The 21,411-nt window shown below is 37.7% G+C and overlaps 1 protein-coding gene across 2 annotated transcripts in view; it reads left to right on the top strand.

Annotated features, from left to right (window-relative positions):
• The window catches only part of REXO5 (RNA exonuclease 5), a 67,531-nt gene extending 46,600 nt beyond the window's left edge, over window positions 1-20,931 (top strand). For both annotated transcript variants that reach the window (XM_032327468.1, XM_032327469.1), the window contains exons 11-20: window positions 488-590; window positions 1,927-2,030; window positions 2,771-2,891; window positions 13,799-13,903; window positions 14,400-14,537; window positions 16,827-16,919; window positions 17,710-17,926; window positions 18,125-18,312; window positions 19,267-19,385; window positions 20,644-20,931. In XM_032327468.1, coding sequence (XP_032183359.1) covers window positions 488-590; window positions 1,927-2,030; window positions 2,771-2,891; window positions 13,799-13,903; window positions 14,400-14,537; window positions 16,827-16,919; window positions 17,710-17,926; window positions 18,125-18,312; window positions 19,267-19,385; window positions 20,644-20,725 — 1,270 coding nt within the window. In that variant the 3' untranslated portion in view covers window positions 20,726-20,931. The remainder of the gene's footprint in view (window positions 1-487; window positions 591-1,926; window positions 2,031-2,770; window positions 2,892-13,798; window positions 13,904-14,399; window positions 14,538-16,826; window positions 16,920-17,709; window positions 17,927-18,124; window positions 18,313-19,266; window positions 19,386-20,643) is intronic.
• The last annotated feature ends 480 nt before the right edge of the window (window positions 20,932-21,411 follow it).

Below are 21,411 nucleotides of genomic sequence, written 5' to 3'. Positions count from 1 at the left end.
AGATGCGGAAGAAGATCTGTATATGCCTAGATATCAGTATGATACAGATTAGATTTAATAAGTTTATAGACACAAACATTTGTACTTTCTTAAGGTTTTTGAAAACAACCAAGAAAAAATTTAAGTACCTATATAAAATTTAAGTACCTATATAAAATTTCTGGAAGGTAGCTTTAAATAGTGGTTACATCTAAAAGACTGAGGCAAAAGGGTTCACTGGGGAGTGGCCAGAGACTTTATTGGGTAGCATTTTGTCCAGATGATATGCTTGCTGTAGACAAAGCCATTTCTGATGATTGTGCGTCATCAGTGCCTCTCACTTCACGTACTCTCCTGGCATTTAGGAATAAAGTAATCTTGATTGTTGTGATAAAATCTGATTATCAGATTGCTGAAATTTTACATATAACCAGAATATTAGAGGTGGTTGAAAGAACCGATCATTGAAAATGCTGTTGAGTAAGTCAATTTTATCTTGACTTTCCAGGAAGGATATACAGTGTCCAGATAGGCTTGGTCATGATGCCACAGAAGATGCTAGAACAACCCTTGAATTGGCCCGGTATTTCCTTAAGTATGGCCCAAGGAAGGTTAGTATATTTGACCTGTGTGTTTGCTTTTCTTAAAATTATGAGACTAGAACAGATAGTCACAGATAATCATTTCCTGTTGTTACCTTTCTTTAAAAAAAATAGGAGTGTAATTCAAGCTGAGCATTCAGAATTAAGACCTGTATGACTAGCATAATGTAATAGTTAAGTATGTAGTCTCTGAAGTTGGGCTTACCTGTTTTTAAATAAAGATGGTATGGGGCACCTGCCTTGTTCAGTCAGTGGAGCATGTAACTCTTGATCTCTGGGGGTTGTGAGTTTGAGCCACATGTTGGATATAGAGATTATTTTAAAATCTTAAAGGAAAAAAAAGATAGTACTATGTTTAGCTACATAATCTGGGTCAATTTCTCCAAAGAAATTCAATTACTACATCTGTAAAATGGAAACACATTTCTGTGAGATATTGGTGCGTGTAAATGAGGTATCTTATATAAAGCTAGTAGTACAGTGCCTTGAATATATTAAGCACAATAATGTGTGGCTCATTGTATGCTGATAATTATAATAATAATTATGAAAGATCTACATAGATTTTGCTCTTTTGGGGTGGGGGAAGCATGCCGTTTCAGCAGCAGTTCAGTGGGTGTAGATTAGGACAGCACATGAGGGAAACCTTGAAGGAGACAGTTTCTTACATACGTTGTTACAATGCATTCCAACTTACTAGGTTGTCCCATTGCATGATATATTCTATCATAACTCCACTGTGAAATACACTGTAGTCTGTGTGGGATCCTGAGCATCCAGAATAGTATTTTGTGTCACAGTGGTAGAAAGACATTCTAAAATGTCTTATAACATATATGTATAAATAATGATAGTAGTTTGTATCTCACTCTCTGCATTGCAACTCCCAAGTGGTCTCCCACTTTATGGAAGAAGAATAAACTGGTTTTGTATTAAACCAATAAAAGGTCTTTTTTTGTTATTGCTATAAAAGCCATTCTTTTATAATTTCCAAAAATGGCATGTTCACAAAGAAGTAAATTTTAAGTGACTGACTGTGGGATCAGCGATGAGCCAGAATGCCATCCCTTTATACTTAGCCCTACTTGGCCCTTTCCCATATTCATGTAACAACATCAGCAGCTGGTAACAGATTGTCATTCTTGGCTAAGTGGTCAGAAACCATCTGGTAGCTATTGAAGCCAACCTGGGACTATGGCAATGGCAAAGCCACTGTCTACAGAAGTAGAGAACACCACTTGAGTGAGTTTTTCTTGGATTTTTTTTGCTTTGTGGTGTTTTGTTTTTCAAGCCTCAAATGCTTTGCAGGAAATTAGATGATTTTTACCACTTTATTTTCTTCAAGATTGCAGAACTAAATCTGGAAGCACTAGCTAGTCACCAAGAATTGCTAGCAACAGGCCAAGAGCTGAGAAATACAGCAGAAATAGTTTATCAGCCAAATACAAGGTAATATTTTTCAGTTCTAAACAAGAACAAAAACAAGAATATCTGGTTTCTTATTTAGACAACCTGCAAATTTTTCCCTTTTTGAGTCTATTGAAAATTATTTACCAATAGTATAAATAACATTCTACTGTCACAAAAACCACAGAGGGAAAAATACCACCTTCCACCCTAAATAGTACCTATTTATTTTTCTTACTTTCTAAATGTAGTGACTGGTCTTAAAATAACTCTTTTACCAAAAAGGAAGACACTGAAATATAGTGAACTGAGTAGCGTTAGGCAAGATGATAGACTCCTGGGTATTTTGATTAGAAGAATCAACTATAGCCTTAGTGTATTGCCAAGATTAGGGAAAAACAAAAAACAGGCCTGGAAGGAGTTGACCACCACACCATAATAAATGTATCAGAGCCTTAGAGTATAAACTTGTTAGATAGAGAGCTTTGAGTATTTTTCTTGTTTCTCTGTCCTTCCCCTAAATATAGAGCAATACTGTCCATTATGACTTTTGCAGTGATGGAATTGTTTTAGGTCTGTGGTGTCCAGTAAGGTCCACACAGTACAGTATGTGTGACTAATGCATATTGAGGAACTGAACTGTAATTTTATTTTATATCAACCTTAATTTAAATAGCCACATGTTGCTAGTGGCTGCCTTATTTAGACAGTGCAAGTAGAGAAATAAGTCTTAGGTTAGGGAAAACTGTTGTTCTTCCCTGATCTCTTATACTTCTTCACAGTGTTTTGGAATGCTTGGACTTAATGGGTCAGAAGCTCCTTTTCTTGACCCGGGAAGCAGAAACTAGTGAACTTTGTTCTGCCAGAAACTGTCAGACTATTAAGTGCCTTTCAAATAAAGAGGTGAGTGACCTGCTGTCTCTTTGAAGATTATGCTCAAAGCAAACGGGAATGTAGCCCTTTGCAATTCAAACTAAGCAGCAAGCTTTTTTTCATCAACAACACTGGCTACCATTATCAAGTCTGGTTTTTGTCTCACATCTTGTAAGGAGCACTTTTATTCCCAATTACCCCACAGGAGCAGAACTGTCAGCTGTCAATGTCTGCCTGTAGATCCCACCTTTGGTATTTCCACACCACTTTGAGTTTCTGTTCTTCTAACTTATATAGATGTTTATCTTAGTTTAGCCTAACTTTATTTTTTTGGTTTTCTGTTCTTAAATTTTATCTATTATTGCTGTATGTGTAAAGTTGAAGGGATGTATTGCAGCACGAACTTAGGTCAGCTTGTTCAGATTTATATATGTATGTATGTATGTATGTATTTTAGTTTTATCTGGAAAGAATTTCAAACTTACAGAAGATTTGCACGAATGGTGGTATATACCTTCTATCTATATTCATCGTCTGTTGTTGTGCCCCATTTGCTCTATCTGTGTGTGTGCGGGCATGCTTATGCTCTTTTTGCTGTTTCTATCTTCCTCTTTCTATATGACATTTTATTTTTTAAACCATTTGATCACATCATAGATTATGGTCATTTTCCTCTAGATCCTTCAATGTATATTTCCTGAGAACAGAAATATTCTCTTACGTAACTATAATAAACTTCTATAAAGTTAATATTGTTACAGTACCTTTCTGTAATTTCATCTGTATTCCAATTTTCTTAGTTGATCCAATAATGTCCTTTAGCATTTCTTTTTCCTTCAGAGCAGTACATACTAGGGTCACATATTGCATTTAGTTGTCCTATATTTTTAGTTCCCTTTAATCTGGATATATCTCTCGATCTTTCTTTCTTTGTCTTTCATGGTAATTTTTAAGTAATACATGTTGCATGTCATCCCTTCCAGAATGTTCCTCATTATGGGTTTGTTTCCCCATGATTAGACACAGGTTATGCATTCTTTACCAAACTACTTTAAGTCAAGTTTCCTTTTCAGGGTATCACATTCAGAGCACATGTTGTCCATCTGTCCTTTATTTTGTACTGTTTATTTTGATGACCTTAGCAAGATACTATCTGCTTTCTCCACAATAGATTTACTACTTTTGTTCCTTCTAATAAGTAATATGAGGAGATAATTTTAAGGAAAGCACGTATCCTGCTTTTCATCAAAACTTCCCCTCTTAATATTTAGCAAAAATTTTTGATTCCCATGTAATGGTTGCACAATGATGGTTTCCAGCTCTAGCACTTCCTTCGTATTTACTAATTGTTACTCAGCACTCTATAAGCAAGAGTGCTGATTTTTCGTGGGAAGTGAGATATCTGTCAGCATGGAATACCTCGGCTGAGGATGCGTCTGAGTTTGGAGATTCTGCTTAAGGGCTGGAGCTGAGGGGACCTCCTTAAGTGGAATATGTCAGCGACTTTTATTATCTCCATTCTTTTTTTTACTATTTTCATTTTCTCAAAGGAAGTGCTAGAAGCTTCCAAGGAAAGAGCCAGGAGAGAGGGAGAGCTGAAAATACAGAATAGAATGTAAATAATAATAAAGAATTGCTAAGAAGGCAGAAAAAGTGACATCCCATGGACTAATGTCTTTTGAACAGGAGAAAGGATACCTCTTCCACTAACCAGAGCTATGTGAACACAGGTTCAGGTTGCTAAGTGAATTATAAGCAGGATAAATATAATAAGGAATCACATTAGAAAAAAGAAAGAAATCGCATTTAGACATATTGCAGGGAGATTGTATTTATTACCTCCCAAACAGATATATTGGTAGCAAGCCAGAGAGAAGATCACCTTCAAAGAGCAATAAGCCAATTTCTCAACAGCAACAGTAGGAATCTGAGGACAGTGAAAGCATATCTTCAAAGTACCAACAGAAGGTGACTTTCAACTTATAAAAGTCTACCCAGCAAAACTGTATCAAAATGAAAGTGGAAGAAGTATCTTTTCAGATAAAGAAGAACATTTTATACCAAAAAACCCTACTAAAAAGTTTTTAAAATGATGCATTTCAGGAAGAAGGAAAGTCTGAGGGGCGCCTGGGTCGCTCAGTGGGTTAAGCCGCTGCCTTCGGCTCAGATCATGATCTCAGGGTCCTGGGATCGAGTCTCGCATCGGGCTCTGTGCTCAGCAGGGAGCCTGCCTCCTCCTCTCTCTCTCTCTGCCTGCCTCTCTGCCTACTTGTGATCTCTCTCTGTCGAATAAATAAATAAAATCTTTTTAAAAAAAAAAAAAGGAAAGTCTGAGATGTAAACAGGAAAGCTTTCTAAAGAAATTGGTGTGCATGTGCACAAATTTAAACATTAAATGGAAAAACAGCAAAATGAACCAGCTAAAATTAAGGGCCACAAATTACTTTCCTGTTTCCTTCTCTAAGTTTTCTGATTTTGATACTATAAAAGTTCTATGGATAAAATATATAAAAAAATAAAAATTATGCTGCTAAAAATGTGTATCATTTTCATTTTTATAGTAAAATGTTTTATATAAATATGTTTATATATATGTTTATGTAAAACATATTTTACTATAAATATAAAGGACAGATGGACAACAAAAGAATGAACCCTTCCTTTATCGTACGTATTATTCATTCATTCATTCATTCAGTATTCCTGTTTACTTCAGTGGTTTATAATTTACAATTGTATTAAATTGTTTTGGTTTCCAAACTTCACAGATTTGGCTAATGGTAGCCCCTTCAAGTTGGCTCCTTTGTCCTTGTGACATGGACTCATAATTTTTTTGAGCATTTTCTTCCTCGCTGGCACAAGATACTCGGTTTCATCTTGGTATTAGAAACCAAGAGCTGGGCACTGGGTATGCATATTGGTACTGGGGTGTCTTTGCTTCTAGACCCTTAAAGCAGAGTTAGGAAATATATGCATGTCGATGACAGATACATGTACACACACACACATAAATATACACACATATACATGTTTTAGAAATCATGTGTCTCTACAAATACCTCTTATTTCAGCCTTTTCATATAAGGTTCTTCCTTGCTTTTCCTCATTCTCTATTTGTAACTTTCTTTATCCAGTGTGGCAACCCTGGCTCACAACAACATTTACTCATTTGGTCCAACCTAAACTATATCCAAAATGCTTTTAGAATTGATGCACCCAAATCACTATAGTTAAGAATTTGGTTTACAGTTCACTCTCCTCCTTATCCCCCACCCCATCTACAAATGAGTATTAGGTATATGAAGATTTCATTTATAAGTTACTTGGATTGGTTTTTTCCTCCCCTTCAGATTAGCTGTGTTTTATATTGAAAATATAGTTGGGTTCATTTGTTTCATTTTGCTTTCAGTTTTAGGTTTTTTCCTCCTCTTCTATCTTTGTTGATTTATTTTTGGGATCTGTAGAACAATAATGTGCTTCCAAAGGCAAAACTCCCCAAACTCTGTAAACTAAGAGAAATGCAGTTCCTTCATACATCTCTTTTACCCATTCCTTCCCACTCCCTGCTTTATCCTTCATTTGCTTTTTTTGGTAAAGAAAAGCATATATATATGATTTTTTATTTCTCTTTCTTTATTGCACAGAGGTTAACATACTATATAAGCTCTTTTGCAGTGGCTTTTTCCCCTTAACAATATATCTAGAAATCATTATCATACCAGTTTATTAAGGATTTTCTTTATTCTTTATTATAGCTCCATGGTATTCCAGTGTGCTTATGTACCATAGTTGTATTTCTCTTTTTCCAGTTCTCATGTCCCTAATTATTTTTTCTCTAAATGCTTTGGCTAATGCATCCACAATAGTGTTAACTGAGGTCTTTCTTTTTTATTACAGGTATTCTAGAGCCATAAATTTCCATCTGAGTTCTACTTTAGCTTCATCTTAGAAAGATTGATAAGTTTAAATAAATACTTAAAAAGTGTTTTCATTTTCATTCAGTTCAGAATTCTTTTTAATTTTCCTTTTGATTTCTTCTTTGGCTCATGTTTTTTTTAGAAGAGTGCTATTTATTTTCCAAATAATTAGGGATTTTCCTGAGAACTATTCCTGATTTCTTAAATTCACTATTGTCCAAGAATGTACTTACGTACTTTGAATTACTTGAATCTTTTAAATTTATTGAGAGATGGAATATCCAACTATAATTGTGGATTTGTTTGTTTTTAGAGTTTCATTAATTTTTGCTTTATAATGAAGCTTTCCTTTTAGATACATAAACATTATACATTGTGTTTTCCTGATGCATTGGCCCCTTTATCATTAAAATAGGTCTTTATCCCTGGAAACATTTTCTATTCTTTTTTTTTTTTTAAGATTTTATTCATTTGTGAGAGTGAGCAAGTGAGAGAACAACCTAGGGGGAGAGGGAGAGGAAGAAGCAGACTACCCACTGAGCAGGAGCTTGATGTGGGACTTGATCCCAGGGCGTCAGGGTCGTGACCAAAGTTGAAGGCAGATGCTTAGCTGACTATTGTGACTTCTCCTTTGGTATTAATATAGCCCTTCTGCTTCTTTTTGTTTATTGTTGACCTGCTATATTTATTTTTATTTTAAAGTGGGTTTCTTGAAAAAATTTAAAAAATAAAGTGGGTTTCTTATAGTGACCAGTCAGGCTTTTTTTATTCAATTCAACAATTGTTGCCTTTTAGGTGGAGTATTTAGAGTATTTGCATTTAATATGATTATTTGATGATGTTAGGTTTAAGTCTCTTATCTTGCTGTGATATCTGTTTGTCCCATCTCTTATTTTTTTTTCCCTTTTTTTTTTTTGAGTTAATGAGGTATTTTTTATTATTTTATCTCCTTTGGAAGTGTATTAACTGTGATTCTTTGTTATGTTATCTTAGTGGTTGTGTTAAGATTTATAATCTATCTTTTTAACTTATCATAGTTTACCTTAGTACCGTAATTACCTTAATAATAATATAGCATTTCACATATAGGAACTTTACAACTATATTTGCATTATTCCCCTCCTAGCCTTGGTGCTATTTTTGCCATCATTCATTTTATTTCACATGTTATTATTTTGCTTTTTTTAAGATTTGAAAGTTTTACGATTTTAAGTTTTTTTTTTTTTTAAGATTTATGTATTTGGGGGGAGGAGGGGTAGAGGAAGAGGAAGGAGAGAGGCTTAAGCAGGCTCCGTGCTGAGTGAGGAGCCTGATGTAGGGCTCCATCTCAAGACCCTGAGATCATGACCTGAGCTGAATCTAGGAGTCGCTCAGCCAACTGCCCCCACAGGTGCAACTAATAGTTATTTCTTAAAGGGATTTTAATTTTTTGAGAAGCTACTATAGTGTTCACCATAGTGGCTGCAGGATTTTATACTCCTACCAACAATGCATAATAAGAGTTCCAGCTTTTCCAAGTCTCTGCCAACACTTTTACTTTTCTCTCCTTTTTTGATAGTAACCATCTTAACCTAAAGGTGTGACTTGATATCTCATTGTCATCTGGTAATTAGTGATGTTGAACCTCTTTTTTTTTTCTTGGATTTGTTAGCTATTTGTATATAATATTCTAAGAAATGTCTATTCAATTCCATTTTTGAACTGGGTTTTTTTGCTGTTTTAGGAGTTCTTTATATATTTACATATATAGTCTATGTATTCTTTATATATTCTGGCTTTTAATTCCCTAGCAGATAAACAATTTGGAAACATTTTCGTATTCCATAGGTTGCCTTTTCACTGTGCTGATTATGTGTTTTGATGAACTGAGGTAGTCCCGCTTGTCTATTTTGCTTTTGTTCCCTATGCTTTTGATGTCATACCCAAGTAATCATTGCCAGATCCAGAATCATGAAGCTTTTTCTTTATGGTTTCTTTTTTTTCTTTTTTTTTTTTTAAAGATTTTATTTATTTATTTGACAGAGAGAAATCACAAGTAGATGGAGAGGCAGGCAGAGAGAGAGAGAGGGAAGCAGGCTCTCTGCCGAGCAGAGAGCCCGATGCGGGACCCGATCCCAGGACCCTGAGATCATGACCTGAGCCGAAGGCAGCGGCTTAAACCACTGAGCCACCCAGGCGCCCCTCTTTATGGTTTCTTATAGGAGTTTTCTAGTTCTGGATCTTACTCTCAGGTGTTTAAACCATTTAGAGTTAATTTTTATATATATGTAAGTTAAGGTTCCAACTTCCCTCTTTTGCATATGGATATCCAGTTTTTCCAGTACCACTTTAAGAGACTATGTTTTTTCATTGAATGGTCTTAATACTTTTGTCAAAGATTATTTGACCATATACACAAGGGTTTATTTCTGAAATCTGTTCCATGGTCTGTATGTCTGTCTTTATGCCAGTGGCATACTATTTTGATTAGTGTAACTTGTACTATGTTTAGAGATCAGGAACCTTATGTCCTGCAACTTTGTTCTTCTTTTCAAAATTATTTGAGATTCCATAAGAATTTTATGATTTTTTTTTCTATTTCTGCAAAAAAAAAAAAAAAGACAGTAGAAAAAAATGACATTAGAATTTTAAAGGGGATTGCAAAGAATCTGTAGGTTGTTTTCGGTACTATTAACATCTTAATGGTACTGTGTTCCTGTTTGTAAACATGAGAATGTTTCTGTTGTTCTCAAATTTCTTTTCAACAGTGTTTTGTAGTTTTTAGCATTAGGAGTGTTTCATCTCCTTGGTTAGGTTTATTCCTGAGAATTTTATTCTTTTGTGATGCTTTTGTAAATGAAATTTTTTTCCTCTTTACTTTCCTCTTCTGATTGTTCATTTTAGTATATAGAAACACAATTGATTTTTTTGTGTTTTGATTTTATATCCTTCAACTTTGAAGAAGTCATTTGTTCCGTTTTGGTGTAATATTTAGGGTTTTCTACATGTCATAGGTGAACAAAGATAGTTTTACTTTTTCCTTTACAATTCGTATGTGTGTTTTTTTTTTTTTTTTAAGATTTTATTTATTCACTTGACAGAGATCACAAGTAGGCAGAGAGGCAGGCGGTGGGGTGGGGTGGGAAGGTGGGAAACAGTCTCCCTGCCGAGCAGAGAGCCCAATGTGGGGCTTGATCCCAGGACCCTGGGATCATGACCTGAGCTGAAGGCAGAGGCTTAACCCACTGAGCCACCCAGGTGCCCCTGTACGCTTTTTATTTCTTTTTCTTGCCTAATTACTCTGGCTAGGCCTCCCAATACTATGTTAAATAGAGGTAGCAAGAGCAGCCGTTATTGTTTGTCTTAAAGTCTTAGCTGTGGGCTTTTCATATTTCCTTTATTCTGGTGGGTAGTTTCCTTCTGTTCCTAGTTTGTTGAGTGTTTTTATCATAAAAGAGTGTTGAATCATGTCACATACTTTTTCTGCATCAATTGAGATGATCTTGTGGTTTTTGTCCTTCTTTCCATTAAAGTGGTATATTCCATGGGATGATTTTCATATATTGGACCATTCTTGAATTCCAGGAATAAATCCCACTGGTCATGATGTTTAATCCTTTTTTTTTTTTTTTTAAGGTTTTATTTATTTATTTGACAGACAGAGATCTCAAGTAGGTGGAGAGGCAAGCAGAGAGAGAGAGAGGAGGAAGCAGGCTCCCCACTGAGCAGAGAGCCCAATGTTGGGCTTGATCCCAGGACCCTGGGATCATGACTTGAGCTGAAGGCAGAGGCTTTAACCCACTGAGCCACCCAGGTGCCTCAATGTATGATCTTTTTAATGTATTGTTGAATTTAGTTTGCTGATACTTTTTTAAAGTGATTACTAGACTGGAAGGGCTTACTCTTTCTGTTTTGTTTCTGTGTATCCTGTAGCTTTTGTCCCTCTTTTCCTCTCTACTGTCCTCCTTTGTGTTCCATTGATTTTTTTGTAGTGACATAATTTTCTATTTCCTTTTGTGTATTCTATAAATATTTTCCTTTTAGTTACTGCAATTACATATAACATCTTAAAGTTAAACATTCTATTTTAAGCTGATAACTTGATTTCAAGTGCATTCAGAAACTGTACTTTTATAAGCTCCACTCCCCCCCCCTTTGTTAAATTGCATTTTTATATAAAGGTACAGCATAGGAAATACAGTGAATGATCTTGTAATACCATTATATGGTGAGAGATCGTAGCTACACTTGTAGTGAGCATAGCACAACATACAGAGATGTTGAATCACTATGTTGTATACCTGAAATTAATGTAACATTGTGTGTCAGCTATACTAAAAAAAAATAAGAGAAAAGTTATTAGTAAATTAGATCGTGAAAGTGAATAAGTAAACATTCATTTAATAATTATTCAGCCACATCTATATACATTGTATATTCATTAACATAGGAATATAGTTATTCATGAGTCATTTAAATTTTGAATAAGAATTAAAAGGGAATTTATACACCAAAATTACCTTCATAGATGTTACTGTATTGGTTCACATGTTCATCTTTACTGGAAACTGTTTTCATGTGGCTTCATGTTGCTAATGTTTTTTCATCTAGAAGGACTCCCTTACCATTTCTTGCAGAGTAGGTCTAGTTGTAATGAATTTTGTCAGTTTTTTTTTGATCTGGGAAAATCTTAATTTCTCCTTAAAATTTTTTAGTTATTTATTTATTTGACACAGATAGATGGTAAGAGAGGGAACACAAACAGGGCGAGTGGGAGAGGGAGAAGCAGGCTTCCCACTGAGCACCGATCCCAATGCAAGGCTCGATCCCAGGACCCTGGGATCATGACCTGAGCTGAAGGTAGACACTTAAGGACTGAGCAACCCAGGCGCCCCTCTTCTTCATTTTTGAAGCAGAGTTCTGCCGGCTACAGTATTCTTGATTTTTTTTTTTTTTCCCCCTTTAACGCTTTGAATCTATCATGCCACTCTGATGACCTGTAAGATTTCTGCTGAGAAGTCCACTGATAATTTTAAGGAAGTTCCCTAATATGTATGTAGTGAGTTGCTTTTCTCTTAATGCTCTTAAGATTCTCTACTTGATTTTGACTTTTGACAGCCTGATTATAATGTGTCTTTGCGTGGCCTTCTTTAGATTTATTGGAGTTATCCTGGTTGGAGTTCTTTGAGCTTGAATTTCTGCGTTCATTTCTTTCCTCAGATTTGGGAAGTTTTTGGCCATTATTACTTCACATAAGCTCTCTGACCCTTTCTGTCTTCTTCCACGATCCCATTATATGTATATTGGTCTTGACATTGTCCCATCTTAGGATCTACTTACATTCCTCATTCTTTTTTCTTTTTACTCTGATCCATGATTCAAATGATCTATATTTGTAATGCTGATTCTTTCTTCTACCTGATCAAATCTGATGTTGAACCCCTTTGGTGAATTTTTCAATTCAGTTATTATGTTTTCCCGCTCCAGAATTAGTTTGTTTCATTCTTTATACTTACTCTTTGTTGATACTCTATTTTTGTTCAGCATTTTCCTCATTCCTTTGTCTTTGTTCTCTTGTAGTTCATTCTGTTTGATTTCTGGACTGTTATTTGTTTTCAGCCATTTTCCCCTATTTCTTTGCATGCCTTATAATCTTTATTGAGACCTAATCATTTGGGGAAAAAAACCAAAAACACACAGACAACTACCTCTCCCATCGTTAAGACCTGGCATCATGGAATGGAAGACTTTCACTGTTTAGCCCAGCTAGAGGTTTCAGGACCTCTGAAACCAGTTTGAGGATATATATTCTCTGAGCCTGCCTGTATACTTTTAGATTCCCTAAGGAGCTTTTCTTTCTTCTCAGTGCTCATAATCTCTTGCTCCCTTGGGCATCTGCCTATGGAATGCAGCTCTATTGTGCTATGATGATTGCATTTGTTTTCAGTGGCTTCCAAACAAGGCTGCCTATCCCATTTGTGCTCTAGTTGAGACAGAAACTAGTCTCTCAGGCAACCCCAGACTAGCCATAATATTGGAGGCGGACTCCCCCTCTTTTGTTTCCTTCCAGAGGGAGTGTAGGAAGGATAGGGGAGAACATAGGTGGGCATACAAAACTCTGCATATTTTCCTTTCCCTTTTTCTGGAATTCCTTGGGGTTTTTTGCTGGTCTTGGTGCTGTTGCTTCTCAGCTGGGCTCTAGAGTTCTTACAAACTAGTATTCTGGTCTCTTTATTAACTTGGTGTCTGTGGAAGAATGAGGGCCTGAAGCTTTCTAGTCCGTGACCTTGCCGACATTACTCCTTTTCAGGAGTTTCCAAACAATGCTTCCAGTACCATCAGTGCTTTGAGTCAAGTGAGACAGAAACTAGTCTCTGAGGCAGCCTCAACACAAGCCAAATTGTTGAATGCGAGGTCCACACTGCTTCTGTCCAAGGGACAATCACCAGTGTGAGAGGTTTCTTCTCGGTTGCACTGTGCACGGTTGGATGGGGGAGAGGTGTCGTTTACTTCTTTCCCTTCCCTGCAGTATCTCTTCTCTTTATACCTTATTCTTCCCCAAAAGCACTTCTCTGAGGCTGTGCTTGTGCAATATTAAAGTTGTGACCTGTGTCCGTTATCTTGGCATTTAGTTGTACTTTTTCTTTCTGGGGGGTAATTTCGTTTGTACTTCATCTAAGTCTTCCATGTGTCTTGATTTCTTCCCAGAGCCCTTGAAGCCTCTTCTTGTTAGTAAAAACAGGCTTTAACAGTGTAAAATGTTGGGAGTTCTGCTGAAATTCAGCTTATTTCTTAGAGGTATTTTGAAGGTTCTTTAAGACTTTTTTCCTAGTAATGCTAAAGGCATGGGTTCTACATCATTTTACTGACTCTCCTGTTTTCTAGGAGGATACACGGTGTCACCATTTTCTTCCAGACCTTAAAGTCAGCCCCATATTGCTTTTTGCTATGGGTAAAAAGGCATCCTTACTTATATTATTGTGGCTCACCTCCAGGAGCCACTAGGTATCTGCCTCATTTTGGCTTTCCTGTTCTCTGCAGGTTCTTGAGCAGGCCCGAGTGGAAATTCCCCTATTTCCCTTCAGCATCGTCCAGTTCTCTTTTGAACCCTTTTCACCCAACCTCACTGAGGAAATGAACAAGAGGGTAAGTAAATGAGTTGTGCTAGATGATTTATTTAATGAGTTATAATCTCCCTGCATTACAGAAAGAAATGCATACTCTGATAAGTTGGCTCTATATTTCTCCAGATTTTTTAATGTATTTATTAATATTTTAGAAAATATATTTTTTTAAAATGGGAATCAAACTATGTATACTATTTGGCAACTTTTTCATTCAGCAGTGTATTGTGTATATCTTTTCATGTCAGTCACGATTTAATTTCCTGTGTTTTTAATGGCTATATAGTATTCCACTCTATGATATACCTATTATTTTCATTATTGGTGCTTTATAAATTTTTGCTATTCCAAATAATGCAGTTGTGAAATCCCGGTATACAAATTTTTTGTATATTCAGCAAGTGTTTGTGTTGAGAAATTCCTTAAAGCAGAATTATTCCATGGTTTGACTGTTTTCTTTAGATTTGACTTAATTCTCTTACCACATTTACCTCCTCACTGTATTGTTTTTCTTATAGATGAGGATCAAGTGGACAGAGATGTCGACTGTTTATGCTGGGCCATTTAGCAAAAATTGCAACCTCAGGGCTCTGAAAAGGCTGTTTAAGAGCTTTGGCCCAGTCCGGTCCATGACTCTTGTTCTTGAAACCCATCAGGTAATGAAATGAGAAAACTTGGATTTTCACCTCTAGATTAGTGTTGGAAATTCAGATGCCTCCTGGGGCCATTCACATAACAAATATTAGTGATGTGAGCTTGACTGTCACCAGCTGGAATATGAGTCCTGCTGTTTGATAACACAGTTCTTGACTCACTATAAAGTGTACCCAGTATTGCCAGATTCTCTGATTCTTTTGAGAATTAAGAATCTGCCATCTTGCAAAGTGATTGAAGTATAAAATCCTAGATGTTTAAAATGTGCTTTCTCCAAATCTTTTATTAATGTCTCTCATACCTAAAAATAGAAGAAGATGACCTAAGGGTTGGGAAGTATATGTCAGGGGACCATAACCACCTGCTTTAAGTCTTGGGGGTTTTTTCTCTTTTTTTGGTAAAATATATATATAATTTGCCTTTTTAATTTTTTAAATATACAGTTCTGTTACTAAGTATAGTAGTACCCCCTTATCCACAGTTTCAGTTACCCACAGTCCAGAAGCAGTTGATGATCTTTCTGACATACCATCAGGTCAGCAGTAGCCTAACATTACCTCACAATGCCTATGTATGTCACTTGCCTCACTGCATCTTATCAGACAGGCATTTTATCATCTCACATCATCACAAGAAGGGTAAGTACAATGGAATATTTTGAGATAGACCTCATTCACATGACTTAATTACAGTATATTATTGTTACTGTTTTAATCTCTTACTGTGCCTAATTTTTAGATTAACTTATATATATGAAAAGACAGTATTCATAGGGTTCAGTACTCTCTGTGGTTCCAGGTTATCTGCTGGGGGTCTTGGAATATATCCAGAACTTTTCAACATCCCAAACTGAAACTCTGTACCCCTTAAGCAATAACTCTTCAGTCCCTGCCCACCAGGTGTGGTAAGCACTCTTGTGCTTTCTGGTTTTATGAATTTCACTACTCTATTATACATCCTGTAAATGGAATCAATCACATACAGCACCTTTTATGTCTGGCTTATTTCACTTAGCAGAATGTCTTCAAGGTTCATCATGTTGTAGCATGTGTCAGAATATCATTTCTTTTCAAGGACAGATATAATATTCCATTGTGTGGGGATGTACTACGTTTTGTTTATCCATACATCTGTTGATGAACATTTGGATGGTTTCCACTTTTTCACTATTCTGAGTAATGCTGCTGTGAATATAGATGTATAGATATCCATTGGAATGTCTGGGCAGTTCTTGTGGGTGTATACCCAAAGTACAATTGCTGGGTTAAATGATAATTCTATGTATATTTTCAGGAACTGCCATACTGTTTTCCACAGTGGCTACACAACTTTACATTCCCACCTGCAGTGCCAGGGTTTCCAATTTCTCTATATTACAGCTGACATTTTGTCATTCTTCTTCCTTTCTTCTTTCAATACTAGCCATCCTAATGGATGTGAAGTAGTAGCTCATGGTTTTGATTTGCATCTCCCTATGATTAGTGATACTGAGCATCTTTTTATATGCTTATTGGCCACTGGATGTCTTCTTTGGAGAAATATCTATTCAAGTCCTTTGCCTATTTTTAATTGGGTTATTTGATTTTTTGTTGTTGAGTTTTAGTTTATGTATTTTAGATAGGAAATCTTCACTAGTTATGTGATTTGAAAAATTTCACCCACTCATAAGGTTGCTTTTTGACACTGTTGAGAGTATCCTTTGATGCACTTTTTAATTCTAAGTCCAATCTATCTTACTTTCGTCACCTTTGCTTTTGGTGTCACATTCAGGAAACTTGCCAAATCTAGTACCATGAAGCTTTTCTGTAGGAGCACTTTTGTCCCCATGATGATGCTGCACATCACATCATTAAGCAGAAAAGCAGTTAGTTTGAAGATAGAGCCTATCCAATGGAAGCACTTAACCTCCCCAAGCCTATAGGCTAACGAGACAAATGAGAATCTAAATGACTTGCAGTGATGTCTTCAGTGGTTCGTAATAAATAATATGAAAAGGTGGTTAGTAAACATTTATTAGTGCTTTGCCTGTACCACCCAGGGAGAGACGACTTCAACTTTAATTAACAAGTAAAGGTTATTTATTGGCTGAAAAATCGGTTCTTGAACTTTGGTGATTCTACTTAAAGTTGATCTACAGTTGCTGTCTAGCCCAGCACAGCAAAGAGAAATTCATTTTGGTGGCTTTGGCCACTAGTTCAGGGCCCTTTCCCAGTCCCTTCTCTAGCAGTTTGAGCCCAGAAAGCAGAGATAAGAAAATCTTGGGTTTGTTGTTTTTTTTTTTCCTCCTGCAGCCACATCTCTGTATACAATATGAAGTCCTGGAAGCTGCCCAGCTGGCCATAGAATCCTTGGATGGCATTCTGGTAGAAGGTGCCTGCATCAAGGTAGAGTGGCCAGAGAAAGCAAAAAGCATCACCCTTTTGCCTTTATTTATACTGCCCTAGTATATAAAAGCTTAGAGAAAAGCCCTCAAGAGGCCTGAGCAGAGGATTTTGTGTTGGGAAGTCTTCGGTCAAGCGCAGCATTCTTCTAGCAGTGACCTAAAACATGACTGCTTTCATTTTTGTCAGAATCAGCCTGGGGCTAAATTGGGGTCTTCCTTGTGTTTTTTTAACACTACCTTAGACCCTGGATGGTTTATTCTGGGTGTTTTTCTGTAGCTGCCCTTTCCTTTAGCTTTCAAAGGGATCAGATGGTGTTCTGAAGTTTCTTAGGCAGATCAAGAGTTTCATTGGGGTAGAAGTCAGGGAACATATTTCCATTGCAGGGTGTTTGTGCAGGGAGGAAAGGGAGAGAGTATGTTTACACAAAAACATTTGTATTTATGTATTAAGTCTCTACTGTAGTCCTCTGAGGCATTTATCATGCCTCCTTATACAGATAAAGAAACCACAGAATTAAGTTTCTTGCTAGTATATAATAGGCCTAAAGTTTGAAGTGGTGACTTTTCTTAAGATTTATTAGTTGAGAGAGCAGGCAGGGAGGACGGGCAGAGGGTGAGGGTAAGAGTCCCAAGCGGACTCCACATTGAGTGTGGAGCCCAGTGCAGGGCTCTGATCTTGCTACCCTAAAATCATGACTGAGCCAAAACCAAGAGTTAGAGGCTTAATGAACTGTGCCACCAAGGCACCCGAGTGGTGACTTTGTATCACTAATGCCATCTTTCTTGGTTAGGTGCAGAGGCCTGTGACAGAGCTCACCCTTGATTCTAACACTCTTGTGAATGAGCTAGAACAAGATTCTGAGAACCGAGGTACAATATACCTGTCTGGAGTGAGCGAAACCTTCAAAGAACACTTACTTCAACAGTCCAACCTCTTCCTTGGCTTGGAAGCGGTCATCCTGCCTAAAGATCTTAAAAGTGGAAAGCAAAAAAGATACTGTTTCCTGAGTAAGTCTATGCTATGGAATGTGACCTTGGGGAAGGAGATTAGGGATGGTGATAACATGAGGTCAGAGAAGGGAAGTGTTCACTAAATAGCCCCACCTGGGATGCTAGATCACATTAACAGCTGATTCTGCCCTCCCTTTGCCCTGGATGGTAACCAGGCTTTGTGGCCCTTAAGAACAGGACTATTCTTGCTTTCAGAATTCAAAACTTTTGGCAGTGCCCAGAGGGCCCTCGACATTCTCAAAGGCAAGGACTGGAAGCTGAAAGGCCGGCATGCCCTAACCCCCAGGCATCTCCATGCTTGGCTCAGGGGCTTGCCTCCTGAATCAAGAAGGCCCCCAGGGGTTCGTGTCATACCTCCCCCCTCTGAGCAGCAGGCCTTACAGGTGAGTGAGTGAGTGTATCCTGGGGTCAGAGGTAGCGGTCTTGGTTTGCTAGCTCTTGGCATTGGTTGGCCTTCTCGTGTTTATGGAAGCTAGGAGAGTCCAGCTCAAGTGACACTTAAGCCTTTGAATCTTTTTTTTCCCTCCCCTGGCACTAGTTTTATTTCACTCTCTAGCTTCCCAGCCTTTGGACACATTTTTCTTTCTCTAAGAGCTCATGCTTTTGCCCACTCCATACTTGCTACAGTTAGGCTTTTAATCCTCCAGATGGCTCTCCAAGGGACTTTGAGGGGCTAACATAGGAGGTTAAAGAGCTGGGCAAGTCTTTAGTAATCTAGGGTTTCCCAAAGTGTAGTACATACACAAGATGATTTTTAGTGGTCATAGATGGACCTTTCCCCCTACTTATGCTAAGATCTTGTTCTAACACTTGTATAACAATCACATTGAACCGATGACTTCACAGATCTATCTTAGTGAGATGAAGGCAGAAAATTTAAAGAAAAATATTAGGATACACAAGTAAAAGGGTAAAGGTAGAAGGTCAATGGCTGAAGTTTGGGAAACCCTGTTCTCGTCTCATCTCCCACACTTAATAGGTGAGAAATAGACGCCAGAACTAGTTGAGGGATTTGCCCAGGTTGAGGGATTTGCCCAGGTCACAAAGATACTTAATGGCAGGGGCCATTAGTGACGTGGTTCCTCTGTGTCAGGGCCCTGGAAGACCCAATCCATAATGGAGGAAAGAACAACAGTTGTACTCCTAAACTGACCGAAGGCCTGGAGATGGTGGGGTGGACAGGGAACCCTGAAGAATGGGCTTTAGCTGCAGATAGAGAATTTAAACAGAGCCTTTTCTGGGACCCCAAGGTCCTAGAACTTGAAGAAAGTTGCAGCCCCTCCAAAGGTGAGCAGAGGATACTCCAGCTGAGTGTCAACATCTGCCTTTGATCCTAGGCTCTGAAGATGGACCACCCAAAGATAGCAGCCTGGCGCTGGGGCCGGAAGATAGGAAAGCTCTACCACAGCCTGGGCCCAGGCACACTCTGCCTCATCTTGCTGCCAGGAACCAAGAGGTAAGGACTAAAGGGTTGTCCCTTCAGGATTCTGGCCTCTAGACTTCAGCTGAGAGAAAGGCCTTTTGGTTGACCTTCCAGCACATAAATGAGGACTTAAGGAATCCTCTCTTTATTCTTGGGTATTATATATCCATTATCCATTTTACACATACATATGCTCTTCCATTTAATTAATTAATTAATAATACTTATTAACCCCTCAGGGAGATAGTTCATCCCAGTTTTAAGCCAGAGGCCTTAGATCCTATAGCCTCTGCAGGACAAAAAGCAGCTGCCTAATCCCCCACTTGAGTAAAAACAGTCAAAGAAGGTCTAGGGCAAGGCCCAGACCAGATTATGACCCTTCCCACGTTTCAGGAGCATGGTCCTGCCTTCTGCCAGTCCCAGCACTATCACATACCTTCTCTGACAACTGGCCAAGCCACTTTCCCTCTGTGGGTCTCAATTTCCCTTTGGTAAAATAAGAGATTTGGAATAGCAGTGAGTTCCAAACCCTTTCAACTGTAAAATCTTTTCTTTAAAAGAAAAATTCCTGTTAAATCCTAAAGCATAAAGATAGGCAATTCTGGAATGAGTGGGTAGATGAACATGTACTGGATGATGTCTGCATTCTAGCCACTGGACCAAGTGTTTTACAACATACATGGCTTAGAAGGACTCTTGATGGTAGATTGCCTTTATTACCTGGTTCTGTCACTCAGCTTGTTGAACAATCAAGAGCTTGATTCTTTTTAAAAAGTGGACAGAACAATTAGACCTGCATCAGTACCTAGTTTAGGTACATAAGCTGTTTTGAAAGATTAAATGAGAATGCACATAAAGTACTTTATAAAATAAAGCCTGGTACCTGGTGAATGATCTGTGTGATATATGAAGAAAGCATAAGGAAATGATCTGTATATTTTAGCTATTATTAGATAGTCCTCACAAAAGCCCCATGAGATAGTAACATACGTATTTAATAGTTTTTTAGTTGAAAAAATGAAAGCCCACTTTGAGGTCATTCACCCTAGATTGAGATATGCCTCCCATCTGTTAAATGGCAGAGCTGATTTGATTCCAGGACTCTAGGACTTGTCAGTGTTCTTTCCATTGAGCCATTTTCAGTAGGCAGCTTTTGTTCAACTGCCTTACCTGCCTGTGCCCCACCCCATACACATATCCAAAAAAACTTACCACCTCTTACCTATGAGTTTGTAACCATTCTTTTAAACCCTGTGGATTAGTGACCTATCTTCACCCCATTTGTTTGCAGCACTCATGGATCATTCTCTGGCCTAGGACTGATGGGAATAAAAGATGAAGAAGAAAGCACCATGCCAAACATGTGTTCATGAGTCTGCCCATCATTTTCCATGTGCCATCAGCCCTCACGGGCAGTGGCAGAGAATGTGGTCAGGCTGCAGCCTCTCTATCCAGCACACAGCTTTTGTGGAAATGGTGTACCACTTAAGAAGTTCAGTCCATTTATATGGCATGTATAAATTTTCAATAAATGCCTAAAATTTGAGCATTCACATCTTAAGACAGGGTGAGAAGGAAACCAGTTTGTGCTTTCTTTGTGTCAGTGGACTAGTAGGTGCTCATTCCATGGTAACACTCCTATTAAATGGTATATGTAGGTAAGGAAACTAAGGAGGAGGGACTTTGCTGTGGAGAAAAACCAGCCATTATCAGGTTATCTATGAAGCAAATTTCTGTAAGGCAAACTTTTCTCATTAACAGCTGTTATAAAATTGAAGGGAGAAAGGCTGAAATGAAAATCTGGCAGCTCCACAGACATAGGAGAGTGGAAGACTGCTTTTTACCAACACTGGAAGCACCCTCGGTTCCATTTGTAGGGGTGCTTCCTTCCCTTGAGTGAGATTGCAATGTCACCTTTCACCAGTAGGTGCCTCCACCTTATCAGATCTCCCCCTTAGAACTGAAAGCTTCAATTTCAGCGAAAGCTACTGCTCTGCTTTTTTATCAACTTTCAAAATATTAACATTCTGTGTTGGGAAGGATATAGGTACAGGTACAC

The sequence above is a fragment of the Mustela erminea genome, chromosome 20 (assembly GCF_009829155.1).
Source record: "Mustela erminea isolate mMusErm1 chromosome 20, mMusErm1.Pri, whole genome shotgun sequence".
Taxonomy (NCBI): domain Eukaryota; kingdom Metazoa; phylum Chordata; class Mammalia; order Carnivora; family Mustelidae; genus Mustela; species Mustela erminea.
This window is presented reverse-complemented; position numbering and strand designations above follow the sequence as displayed.